Source organism: Aureococcus anophagefferens, assembly GCF_000186865.1.
Source record: "Aureococcus anophagefferens unplaced genomic scaffold AURANscaffold_9, whole genome shotgun sequence".
Classification (NCBI taxonomy): Eukaryota; class Pelagophyceae; order Pelagomonadales; family Pelagomonadaceae; genus Aureococcus; species Aureococcus anophagefferens.
The window spans coordinates 1189448-1202583 of record NW_008705569.1 but is presented as its reverse complement, the minus strand read 5'-3'; the positions used below and the strand labels follow the sequence as shown (position 1 = coordinate 1202583).

General features: G+C 73.3%; 1 protein-coding gene across 1 annotated transcript; it reads left to right on the top strand.

Annotated features, from left to right (window-relative positions):
- Positions 1-9533: 9533 nt before the first annotated feature.
- Positions 9534-9839, top strand: AURANDRAFT_16138 (hypothetical protein; the record flags this gene model as incomplete). Its single annotated transcript, XM_009038800.1, has 1 exon — positions 9534-9839. A coding segment is annotated over one exon (306 nt), but the record flags the coding sequence as incomplete, so codon positions are not given.
- Between the last annotated feature and the right edge of the window lie 3297 nt (positions 9840-13136).

Sequence of the window (13136 nt, the reverse complement as noted above, 5' to 3'; positions counted from 1 at the left end):
GCCGAGAGAACCGATCCGTCCAGACCCGTCCAAACATCAGCCGAATCGACTTCGACGTGACCGAGCTCGAGAGGTTCGAAGTTTTCGCTGGACGGGGCGTTCCACTGGTCGTGTCCGGCACAGGCGAGCCACCGGCCCGTGCCCCTGAGGACGTCGCTGAGGCGCGCGGCCTCCCGGGCCGCCGCGCGCGACGCCGCCGCGGCCCTCGCGCGCGAGGCCGCGGCCGCCGGCGGCCAGGTCCTCGTGTTCTGCCGCTCCGTCGGCGACCGTGTGCGACTCAAATCTTCAACCCGACTTCAACGTGCGCGTATGAGACCGTTTCACCGCGAGCTCTTCCGCCGTGCTTCGAGAGCTCGCCGAGAGCGTTCGATCCGTCCAAAAGTCGGCCGAATCGACTTCGATTTGACCGAGCTCGAGCATTTCAAAGTTTGGTCGGGACGTCCCGAACCGGCGGTCGATTCGCGCGCAGGTCGCCGACGCCGTCGCGACGGCCGAGGTCCTCGAGCGCGCGCTCGCGGACCTGCCCCGGCGCCCGGACCGCGACGCCGCGCGGGCCGCCGCGGCGCGGAGGGCCACCGACGGCGACGTCCGGGCCGCGCTGGGCCGCGCGGGCGGGCGCGCGGCGTTCCACCACGGGCGGCTCGCGCCGGAGAGCCGCGAGGCCGTCGAGGCCGCGTACCGCGCTGTGTGGAAACCAAATCTTCAACCCGACTTCAATGTGAGCGTATTCGAATGTTTTGACACAAGTTCTTCGGCCGGGCTTCGAGAACTCGACGAGAGCGATCGATCCGTCCAAAAATCAGCCGAATCGACTTCGATTTGACCGAGCTAGAGAATTCTCAAGTTTGGTCAGGACCACCCAAACCAGTGGTTGATTTCCACACAGGTACCGCGCGGGCGCCGTCTCGGCCGTGGCGTGCACGACGACGCTGAGCGCGGGCGTGAACCTGCCCGCGAGCCGCGTCGTCGTCCTCGCGGACGGGCTCGGGACGCCGTGGCGGTTCCCCGAGAACGCGGCCGTCCTCGCGCAGATCCTCGGGCGCGCGGGCCGCGGCGGCCGGCGCGGCGCGGCGACGGGCGACGGCGTCGTCGTCGTCCACGACGCCGCCACGCTCCGCGACGCCGCCCGGCTCCTGGGCGACGCGCGGTCGACCGCGGCGCTGCCCGCGGTCGCGTCGCGGCTCCGCGCCGCGCGGACGTCGAATCTTCGACCCGACTTCGACGCGCGCGTACTCGAACGGCGCGGACCAGACGCTTCGGCCGCGCTTCGAGAACTCGACGAGGGCGATCGATGCGTCCCAAACCCAGCCGAATCGACTTCGATGTGGCCGAGCTCGAGAGGTGTGACGTTTTTGCCGGACGGCGCGTTCCACCGGTCGATTTCCGCGCAGGCTCCGCGGCGCGGCCGTCGAGCGCTTCGTCCTCGAGGCCGTCGTCGGCGCCGAGGCCGCGCGCGCGCGCTTCGACGCCGCGAGCCTGGCGCGGGCCACGGCGCGCACGCTCCTCCACGCCGCGGCGGCGACGGCCGCGGACCGCGCGGCCGCGGAGGAAGCCGCGGCGCGCGCGGCGCGCGACCTCGTCGCCCACGCGTGCGCGCGCGACGACGGCGGCGCCCTCAAGACGACGGCGCTCGGCCGCGCCGTCGTCGCCGCGGGCGGCATGATCGCGCCCCTCGAGGCGCGGCTCCTCGGCGACGCGCTCCAGCGGGCGCGCCGCGCGCACGTCGGCGCCCACGCGGACCTCGTCGTCGCGACGGTCGCCGCGCCGCTGCCGGGCCTCGACTACCACGTCCACGACGCCCTCTTCCTCGGCGAGTCGAAGATCTGGGCCGTGCTCGAGGCGCTGCTCGACGACTTCGGCGCCGCGCCCGCGTTCGCCGCGCTCGGCGTCGGTAACCTGCGCGCGGACCTGTGTGGATCAAATCTTCAACCCGACTTCAATGTGCGCGTGTGCGACCGTTTCGACGCGAGACCTTCTTCTATGCTTCGAGAACTCGATGAGAGCAATCGATTCGTCCAAAGATCAGCCGAATCGACTTTGATTTGACCGAGATAGAGAGTTCTGAAGTTTGGTGGGGATAACCCAGCTCACTGTTTGATTTCCACACAGGCGCGGACCTGCGGTCGCAGGACCGGCTCCGCGTCGACGGCGCGGGCGACGTCGCGGCCGCGCTCGAGGGCGGCCGCTGGGCGGGCCGCCGCGAGCGCCTCTTCGTCGCGCGGCGCGTCCGGCTCGGGGCGGCACGAGAGAGCGACGCGCCCGACTTCAACGGCTCCGATCTCGGCCGCGTTCCGCTCGTGTCGGCCGAGTTCTGGACGAGCGATCGTCGCTCGGAACGGTCTCGAAGCGTGGATGCTTCTTCCGGAACGCGCGCGCGGAGAACACTCGCGTTGAAGCGACCTTGCATCGCCCGCGCGCCGCGCAGGTCTGGCTCGCGCTCCTCGCGGACGCGGTGCTCGCGCCGGACGCGCCGGGCGCGGTCGCGGGCCGCGCGACCGGTTCCGTCGCGGACGTCGCGGTCGCCGCGGGCGTGCCCCCGGCGGCGCTGCGGGCCCTCGTGGACCGCGCGCCGGCGAGCGCGAGCGCCGCGGGCCGCTTCGCGCGGCGCCTCCGGTGGGCGGGCGCCGCGGACGCCTGTGAAGGCCGCGCCGCGCGGCTCCGCGCGGCGGCCGCGCGCGCCGCGGGCGCGCCGACGCGCTGGAGGAAGGGCCTGCGGAGCCTGCGGCGCGTCGCGGACGGCGACGTCGCCCTCGCGAGGACGCTCGCGCGCGCGGGGCTCGCGACGGCGCGCGACGTCCGCGACGCCGGCCCCGGCGCGCTCGCGGCCCTGCTCGCGGACGCGGCGCCCTGGGCGCCGGCCGGCGGTGCGCCGCCGCGCTTCGACGCGGCGCTCGGCGCGCGCTGCCTCCTCGCCGAGGCCCTCCGGCGGCGAAAACCCGCGCCGGGCGACCGCGCGGCGCGCGTCGCGGCGCTCGCGCGGCGCCTGGCCGAGAACGCGGCCGCGCTCGCGGCCTCGGGCCCGGAGCGCGCGCGGGGCCCGCGGGGGGCGCGGCCGCCGCCGGACAGCGACAGCGACCTCGACGGCGACGTGCGCGTCGGCGGCTTCAGCGACGACGGCGACTCGTCGGGCGACGAGTCGGCCGCGGCCGGCCCGGGCTTCGAGGACGCGGCGCCGCCGCCGCGGCCGCGGCGCCGGCCGACGGACGCGAGCCGCGGGTCCGCGGCGTCGCGCGGCGTCGACACCTACGCGTCGTCGCCGAGCCGGGCGACGCTCGCGGCGTCGCCGCGGGCCCGCGCGGAGCGGCCGGCGGCCGCCGCGGCCGCCGCGCTCGAGGGCCTCGCGGCCGCCGCGGCGGCGCTCGACGGCGGCGCCTTCCTGGGCCTCGCCCTGGACCTGCGGCCGCCGCCGGCGTGCGCGAATTTGGAGCGCCGCCGGGCCTGGGCGCGCGTCGGCGCGCCGCGGACGGGCGCCGTGCTCGTCGGCGCCGCCGTGAGCGCCGACGGCGGCGAAAGCGCCGTCTACGTCGCCGCGGCGCCCGTGCCCCCCGAGTGGCCCTGGGAGGAGGTGCTCCGGCGCGACGCGCCGACGGCGCGCGCGCGGCGGTCCTGGGCCGAGCGCGGCCGGCGCTGGTGGGAGCCGCCGGGCGTCCTGGCGCGCGTCGTCCACTTCGCCGGCTTCGGCCGCTACGCCGGGCGCCTCGGCGCGGCGCCCGCGTCGGGCGCCGCGGGCGACGCCGCGCGCCTCGCGTGCCGGCGCTGGTTCGCCCTGGGGCGCCGCGGGCTCGTCGCCGCGGAGCGCGCGGCCGGAGGGCGCGCGGCGCTCGAGGCCGCGGTGTCGGCCGGCGCCGCGGCCGTCGCCGTCGACCGCGCCGCGGACGCCGCGGCGGCGCTGCGCGCCGCCGGCGCGCCGCTGCGGCGCGCCGTCTTCGACCCGGGCCTCGCGCGGCGCCTCGCGGACGACGTCGCCGCCGACGGCGCCGGCAGCGACGGCTCGCTCTCGGACCTCGACGGCGACGCCGTCGACGTCGACGTCGGGCGCCGCGAGGCGCTGGAGCGCGCGGCGTCCAAGGCCGCGCGCGACGCCGCGGCGCTGCGGCGGCGCCTCGCGCGGCGGGGCCGCGCCCAGACGTTCTTCGAGGGCGTCGAGATGGCCGTCGCGCCCCGCGCCGAAATCAACCGCCGGTCGGGCTATTCCGGCCAAACTTCAGACCTCTCGAGCTCGGTCACATCGAAGTCGATTCGGCTGATTTTTGGACGAATCGATCGCTCTCGTCGACTTGTCGAAGCACGACGGAAAGCCTCGCGTCGAAATCGTCGCATACGCTCACATTGCAGTCGGGTCGAAGATTTGATGTCGGCCCAGGTCGCGCCCGCGCTCGCGGAGATGGCGTACGCGGGCGTCAAGGTCGACGACGCGCGGCTGCGGCGCTGGGCCGGCGACCTCAAGTGGTTCCTGCGGGACTGCGACGCCGTCGCGGGCGAGCTCCTGGGCATCGACAACCTCGACGCGCACGGCGCCGTGAACCGCGCGCTGGGCGTCGCGCGGGCGACGGCGGGCCGGTCGTCGCGCGACGAGCTCCTCGAGCTCGCGCGCGGCGGCGACGGCTTCGTCGCCGCGCGCGCGCGGCTCGTGCTCGACTACCGCCTCGCGGCGCCGTGCCGCGCGCGGCTCAAGGCGCTCGAGGCCGCGCTCGGGCCGCACCCGACGCTCGGCGCGGCCTCCGACCTGTGCGCGCGGCCGCGCGTCCACTGCTTCGGCTCCAAGACGGGCCGCTGCTGCTACGAGGCGCCGAACCTGCAGTCCTTCGAGCGCGGCGGCGTGACGATCCTGCGCATGGCGCGGCCGTCCGCGCGGGACGTGCTCGACGGCGGCGGCCAGGGCAGGACAAAAGAGCGAAATTCCCAACTTCAAAGGCTCCGATCTCGGCCATTTTCCACTCGTTTCGGCTGATTTTTGGACGAGCGATCATCTTTCGGAACGGTCTCGACGCGTGGATGCTTCTTCCGGAACGCGCGCGCGCGGAACACTCACGTTGAAGCGACGTTGAATCACCCTTTTGCTGCCCAGGCGGCGGCGGCGCCGCCGCGTGCCTCGCGCCGGGCGCGGCCGTCGCGTGCCTCCTGGCCACGGTGTCGGCCGCGGCGCCCCTGGGGACGCTCTGCTACGGCGCGCTTGAGGCCGTGCTGCCCGACCGGTGCCTCGCCGACGGCCTCGACGGCGGCGGCGGGCGGCCGCTCGCGGACTACTGGCTCGACGAGCCCGCGCGGGGCTTCGCCTGGTCCTACGACGGCGACGCGCAGCGGTCCATCTGCCAGGTGCGCGTCCGCGTGCGGGGGCGCAACCTCACCTACCCCGCGGACCGCGTCTACTGCCTCGACGCGCCGCCCGCGTGGCCCGGCGTCCCCCGGCGGGCCGCGCCGCTCGCGCGCGAGACGCGCGACGACCGCGCGTCGCCCTGGGACGGCGCCGTCACGATCGAGCCCCGGGCTTTGGTCGTCGCGCGCCGGGGCCACGTGCTCCTCTCCGCGGACCTCGCGCAGAACGAGCTCCGCGTCGCCGCGCAGCTCTCGGCCGCGTGGCATTCGACCGCCGGTTTCGGCGGTCCCGACCAAACTTGAGCATTCTCTCGCTCGATCACATCGAAGTCGATTCGGCTGATTTTTGCACGAATCGATGGCTCTCGTCGAGTTCTCGAAGCACGGCCGAAGAGCTTGCGTCGAACCTGTCGCACATTGAAGTCGGGTCGAAGATTTGATTTCCGCGCAGGCTCTCGGGCGACGGCGCGCTCCGCCGGTGCTTCGCGGACGACGCCGACGACCCCTTCGTCGACGTCGCGCGCGCGCTCCGCGTCGCCGGCGCGACGGCGACGTCGGACCGCGCCGCGGCGAAGCAGGTCGTCTACGGCGTGCTCTACGGCCAGTCCACTCGCTCCGTCGCGCGCGCGCTCGGCGCGGACATGGACGCGGCCGCGGGCGCCGTCGGGGCCGTGCGGCGCCTCTTCCCGCGCCTCGAGCGCTACCGGGCGACGGTCGCGGCGGACGCGGCGCGCGACGGCTTCGTCGAGACGCTCCTCGGCAAGCGGCGCGCGCTGCCGCGGATCACCGACGCGGACCGGAAGAGGCGGTCGCGCGCGGAGCGCCAGGCGCTCTCCACGGCCGTCCAGGGCTCCGCCGCGGACCTCGTCAAGCGGGCCATGGCCGAGACCGTCGCGGCCTTCGCCGACCGCCCGCCGGCGACGAAGCCCCACCTCGTCATCCAGCTCCACGACGAGCTCATCTTCGAGACGCCCGAGGCCGCCGCGGCGTCGAACGCGGCGCTCGTCGCGACCGCGCTCGAGGCCGGGCTCGACGACGTGCCGACCAGGGTCAAGCTCAAGGTCGGGCCGACCTGGGCCGACCTCGAGGACCTGTAAGTGGCCGTCCAGACGGGTCTGTTGTGATAGGCCTTGTGATTCGAGGTCGCAAGCGCGAGGTCGCCAAGGTCCTGGCGTCTGTGGCGGGCCTTGAAGAAGTCGAGAGACAAAATGGCTACGCTTGTGCGCGACAAAATGACCACCGCTTTGATCTGTGCCCTCGCCCTGGGCGCCGCCCGGGCCGCCGACCCCGTCGTCGGCCTCGCGCGCGAGGAAGGCTATGAGGCGGAGGTCGAAAGTTACGATTATGCCGCCGCATTAAAGGCCAAGCTCCTCGAGCACTACGTCAGGGACCAGTGTCGGCGCCTAGATGCTTACGTAGGCGCCGCTTTTGACGGGCTACCTTTGGTGCCGACGCGCCGCTGACCTCCGCGCCCGCGCAGGTCAAGGAGATCGCGCCGCCGCGCTTCGGCACGGAGCGCGGCGTCCGCGTCGCCGTCCAGCTGTCCCTAAGCCAGCTCAGCGATGTGAACGTCGCGCGGCAGGAGGTCGAGTTCTACTCCTGGTGGCGCCACTCGTGGCGCGACCCGCGACTTCAGTGGGACCCCGACGACTGGGGCGGCGTCGCGGAGCTGAGCTTCGTCGGTCGGGGGGAGCACCAGGAGGCGTGGATGCCCGACGACCTCGTCTACGAGGCGACGTCGAGCGTCTACCAGCTGCCGGAGATCCTCGTCAACGCGTACGCGTCGGGTTCCGTCCTGTGTGGAATTCAAATCTTCAACCCGACTTCAATGTGCGCATATGCGACAAGTTCGACGCAAGCTCTTCGGCCGTGCGTCGAGAACTCGACGAGAGCAATCGATCCGTCCAAAAATCAGCCGAATCGACTTCGATTTGAATGAGATAGAGAGTTCTGAAGTTTGGCGGGGACCCCCCAAACCAGTGGTTGATTTCCACGCAGGTTCCGTCTTCGTGAGCCACCCCGTGCATCAAATCGTGCCGTGCCCCATGGACCTCCAGCACTTCCCCTTCGACGAGCAGGAGTGCGAGTTCACCTACGGGTCGTGGATGAACCACGGCTGGCTCGTGGACACGCAGCCCTACGGCTCGGAGGACGACGGCTGGGCCGCGTTCGTCTTCGGCGAATTGTTCGAGGCGAACACGGAGTACGACCTCGTCGAGGTGCGCAGCGAGCACGGCGACAGTTGGCTGCTGCGTCGAGCCCTACCCGACGATCTCCTACTCGTTCAAGGTGCGCCGCCACGCGCGGACCTACGTGTCCGGCATCCTCCTGCCGATGGTCCTCGCGACCTACGCGGGCTTCCTCGCCTTCGCGGCGAACCCGGACTCGGGCGAGCGCATCGGCCTGGGCATCACGGTCATGCTCACGAACGCGGCCATCAGGGCAGCACAAGAGAGCGAAATTCCCAACTTCAAAGGCTCATATCTCGGCCGTTTTCCACTCGTTTCGGCTGATTTTTGGACGAGCGATCATCTCTCGGAACGGTCTCGAAGCGTGGATGTTTTCCCCGTAACGCGCGCGCGCGGAACACTCACGTGGAAGCGACGTTGAATCACCCTTGTCCTGCCCAGGCGGCCATCTACATCGTCGCCTTCGAGGTGCTCCCCAAGTCGTCGGAGGACACGGCGATCACGATGATCCACATCATCTCGTTCATCTTCTCGCTCGCGACGCTCGCCGTGTCCGTCGTGTCCGTCAGCCTCTACTCCGTGAAGACGAGCACGGGCGTCATGAGCGAGCAGGAGCTGCTCATGGCCTTCGTCCGCGCGGACGGCGACCACTCGGGGTCGCTCGACAAGGACGAGATCGAGCAGGCCGTCGCGAAGCTCGGGCTCCCGCCCGTCGTCAACGAGCGGCTCCGCGCCGCGCTCGACGAGGTCGACGCGGCGATCACGCTGCCCATCTGGTACGACATGGTCGGCGAGCTCTACAAGACCGACGGCGTCGCCGCGTTCCACAGCCCGATCATCGGCTGCTTCCTCCGGCCCTTCCTGCGCTGGGAGCGGCGCGCGCGCAAGCAGATCGTCCTGCGCCGCATGGCCGCGGCGGCGCGCGACGGCCGCATCTCGAAGCGCGTGCTCGAGAGCACGCGGCAGCACCAGCTCGCGCGGCGCGACTCGACGAAGCTGTCCGGCCTCCGGGGCTCGTTCTCGCGCGCCGGGCCGTCGCTGAGCCGCGCCGCCATCGTCGAGGAGCTCCCGGAGCTGCCGAGCGACGGGTCCGCGGCGTCGCCCGCGCGGACCGGCGCCGCGGGCGACGACAAGGGCGCGCTCGAGGCCATCATCACGCAGTACGAACTGAGCGACCCGTCGTCCGTCATCGCGCGCAAGATCGCGGGATACCTCGACATGTTCGGCTCCATCCTGCTCCCGGTCCTCTACACGGCGCTCATCATCGCGGTGCTCGCGTCCTACGGCAACGTGCTCGACACGACCGCCGTCGGCGACTTCGACGGCACGCGCATCACCCACGCGTTCAACGGCACGACGGAATCCTCCTGCTGCTGCGGCGACTGAGGCGGTCAAGATCGAAGCACGACGACATATTCCTGCGGCGACTCAGCGGTCACTGGCAGCCTCCTGGCGGTCAGTAAGCGTAAGGGGGCCCTGCACAACGGTGCGTGCCGCGGTCCCCGGCCACGTCCCCGGCCCGTGCCCGGGCCGTGCCCGGGGCCCCGTGCCGGGCCCGTGCCGGGCCTCCCCGGCCCGTGCCCGGCCCGTGCCCGGGGCCCGTGCCGAGTGCCGGGCCCGTGCCGGGCCGCGTGGCCCGTGCCCGGCCCGTGCCCGGGGGCCCGTGCCGAGTGCCGTGCCGCGTGCCGGGCCCGTGCCGGGCCGCGTGCCCGGAGCGCATTTACCGTGCCGGAACCCCCGTGCCCGCCGTCCCCGGCCCCCGTCCCGGGGCCGGACCGTCGTGCAGGGGCCCGTAGCGTAATTTCTTAATTTCTTTTCGACAACTTGACTTCAACCTTGAGCTCTGGAGCCAACTGGCAGGCTGGACGCCATCTCGGCCGCCGAGCGCGTCGCGCCGAGCACGTCGTGCCGCAGCCGCCCTGCGCGCGCATCGAGCGCGACGCGTCTCTCCGCCCGATGAAGCGGTCGCGCCTCTACGCGCCGCCGCAACCCAGCATCGACGAGGGCGGCGAGGCGAAGACGGCGGCCATCTTCGCGGCGCACCACGAGTTCGTGCGCGACGACGCGCGCGACGGCGCGTCGAAGCGCTGGGAGACGCGCATGGCGCGGCGCTACTACGACGAGCTCCACAAGGAGTACGCGATCTGCGACCTGTCGCGGTGGCGCGACGGCGCCGTCGGCCTGCGGTGGCGGACCGAGGCCGAGGTGCTCCGCGGCAAGGGCGAGCGGACCTGCGCGGCCCGCGGCTGCGACGCGGCGGACGGCCTCCGGTCCTACGAGCTGCCCTTCGACTACGAGGAGCGCGGCGAGGCGAAGCGCGCGCTCGTCAAGGTCCGCGTCTGCCGGGCCTGCGCGAAGAAGCTCCGGCCGCGCGCGGGCGGCGGCTCCGACGACGGCTCGGACGAGGACCGGAAGAAAAAGAAGAAGACGAAGCGCACGAAGAAGAAGCGGCGGCGCGACGCGTCCCCGTAATCGTTTTGCGTCGTTAGGCGGGCGCCGGCCGCCGGGCCTTGGCGGGCGACGCGCTCGGGGACGCGTCGGGCGACTTGGCGTCCGGGTCCGCGAGGCCGCGCTCGAGGGCCCACGCGTGCCACCAGCGGAGCGCGTGGTCGCGCGGCGGCGCGTTGGGCCGCACGCGGCGGAGCACGAAGAGCGCGTGCGCGTCCGCCGTGTAGTCGCCGACGCCGTAGAGGCCCGCGACGGTGTGCGTCTCGAGCGGCGCGGCGTCGCGGTCGCCGCCGGGCCGGCGGCGCCGCGCGGCGAGCCAGTCCGCCGCGAGGCGCTGGAGCCGCTGCGCGCGCTTCCGGTGGAGCCCCAGGGGCCGGAGGATGGCCTCGAGCGCCGCCGTGCGCGCCGCGTCGCCCGCGGCCGCCGCGCACGCCTCCGCGTCCGGGAAGCGGTCGAAGAGGCGCCAGAGCACGGCGTCGACCTGCTGCCGCGTCGTCACGTTGAGCATCATGCAGGCCGCCAGCAGCTTGAACTCGTCGTGCCACAGGATCTCCTCCAGGAGGCCGAAGGGCGACCGCCGCGGCGGCGGCCGCCGGCCGGGCGCCGCCGCGAGCGCGAGGCGCGCCGTCCGGTCGACGCCGCCGTCGAAGTCGTCGCCGGCGGACGCCGCCGGGGCCTCGGCGAAGTGGCGGCTCGCGACGCGGTCGCACCGGTCGTCGGCGGCCTCGTCCCACATGGCCGCGCGGAGCTCGCCCGTGAGCGCCCCGAGGTCGAGGCGGTCCATCTGGGGCTTCGTCAGCCGCACGCCGCTGCCGCCGTGCGACGCGCGGGGCCAGCACGGCGCGTCCTCGTGGACCTCGAGCGCGTCGAGCACGTCCGCGGCGCTCAGCGGCTCGGACGAGCCGGGCGCGAAGAAGACGACGGCCCAGCCGAGGCGGCCCGTCGGATCCGCGACGACGCCGCCCCGCCAGCCGTCGAGCGCCGACGCGTCGCCGCGCGCGGCCTGGACGCGGCGCCGCAGCTCGAAGAGCTCGCGCGCGGGCTCGTGCTCCCGGTAGTAGCACAGGTGGGGGCAGAGGTGCTCGCAGTTGCCCGTGCGGCGGTAGGTGCAGCAGCGGCTCCGGAGCTCGTCGGCGGTCTTCGCGGGCGGCGGCGCCGCCTCGTCGCCGTCGTCGCCGTCGCCGCCGCCGTCGTCGCCGTCGTCGTCGTCGAGGCGGGGCACGCCCGTGCGGAGCTCGCGCAGGCGCCGCCGCTCGCGGCGCCGCTTCTTCTCCTCGCCCGCGCGCGCGGCGGCCGCCGCGCCGGCCGGGTCGAGGCGCTTCTCCTCGCGGGCGCAGCGCCGCCGGAGCGCCGTCAGGCTATCGCGGCAGGCCTTGACGCCCGCGCTCCGCTGGCGCACGCGGCAGGAGAAGTTGATGTGGAGCCGGCGGAGGTCGCGGGCCAAGGCGCGCGCGACGTCGCCCAGGCCGGCGGCGTCCGCGGCCGGCGCGGCCGCGGCCTCGAGGCCCGCGAGGACGACGGACGCCGTCGCCTCCTGGTCGCCGAAGGCGTCGTTGCCCTGCTGCTGCGCCGCCGCGAGGAAGTAGGGCAGCGCCGCGGCCGCGGCGCCCCCGGCGCGCGCGGCGGCCGCCGCGGCGCCCGCGGCCGCCGCGAGCGGGCCCGGGGCCGGCGGCGCGGCCGCCGCGACGAGCGGCGCCGGCGCGGCCGGCGCGGGCCGGCGCCGCGCGGGGCTCCGGGGCCGCTTCGCGCCCGGCGAGGCGTGGCCGAAGGCCTTGGCGGCGACCTCGCGCCGCGACCGGTAGCGCCCGGCGGGGCCCGCGTAGTAGACGTCCCTCGTCCCCGCGGTCTTGCCGCCGCGGCGCGTCTCGACGCGCACGGTCCAGCCCAGGACATCGTCGCAGGCGGCGACGCCGCGGTCCGCGAGGTAGCCGCGCAGGTTCGCGAGGAGCCGCGCCTCCTCCGAGGGCCGCGCGGCCGGCGGCGGCGCCGCCACTGGCGGTCGCGCCGCCACTGGCGGGCGCGCGGGCGCCTCGAGCGGTTGCGGCGGCGCCGCTGGCGGTCGCGCGGGCGCCTCGAGTGGCGGCGGCGACGGTGCCTCCCAGTCGCTGTCCGACGAGTCCGCGGCGTCGTCCTCCGAGGCCGCCGACTCGTCGCTCTCCTGGGACGGCGAGAAGAAGGGCGACCGGTACACGACGCGCGGCGCCGCCGCCGGTTTGTGCTTCTTTTTTGGTGATGGCGGTTGCGTTGCGAAGTAGGGCGAGCGCGTTGGCGCGCTGTTGGTCACGCTCTCCATGCTCTCTCAGGCCTTCATCCACTTCATCAAAAGTGAAGATATATTAACTTCTTCAAACAACATTGGTTCTTGTTAATCGATGGATACTAGCCCTGATTTCGTGCAGCATTTCGCTTGTCGATGTCGATGGACGGACAACTTTCGACACGGCATTCGGCATGTTCCAGCCCACAGGGGGAGAAAACGAGCTTACATCGCCGTAGGAACTCGGGGGCGGAGATTCCAAAACCCCAGTCTGATCCTCGCGGGGACGCGCAGAAGCTGAGATCATTAGGGCCCGCGCAGCGCGCAGGACGTGGAGCCCGCCGCGCTCGAGAACCACAATGCGCTATGGCAACTCCTTCGAGATGGAGCCGCGTCGTGAGGGTCCGCCGCAGCTGCCAGGAGGACTTGCTATAGGGTTGCCCATGTGCTGCGGACGCGCGACGCGGAGGCAGCCCGCAGTGTGAGATCTAGTGTCCGCAGTTGGGCGGACGAAAGATCAATCGGCAGCCGTCGATAGATATGTTTCGCGCGCTCGTTGGGGGAACTTTTTTGATAAAGTGGATGAAGGCCTCTCTCGATTCAAGCGCTGTGGCAAGTCTAGGTTGCCGCTGCGCCGCGCCCCGCGGGTGCGCGTCGCGCGCGAACCTCGGTACGACTTGATCGAGCGCGCTGCGAGGGCCGTGCCGCCACATCCTCCTCCCCAGCTTCGAAGGATACGGTGTGCGACCTATGCCGCGGTGTCCGCGCCACGCGCGGTCGCGCCGGGCTCGCCGTGTGAACCGCAGCCATCGGCGACGCCGCGGCTATCAGACCTTGGGGCTCGAATCGCTTGGCGCCGCAGCTAGCGCGCGGCGCCACGACCCGGTTTCACGGCAGCTTCAAGTTTCCTTCAATATCAAATGCGC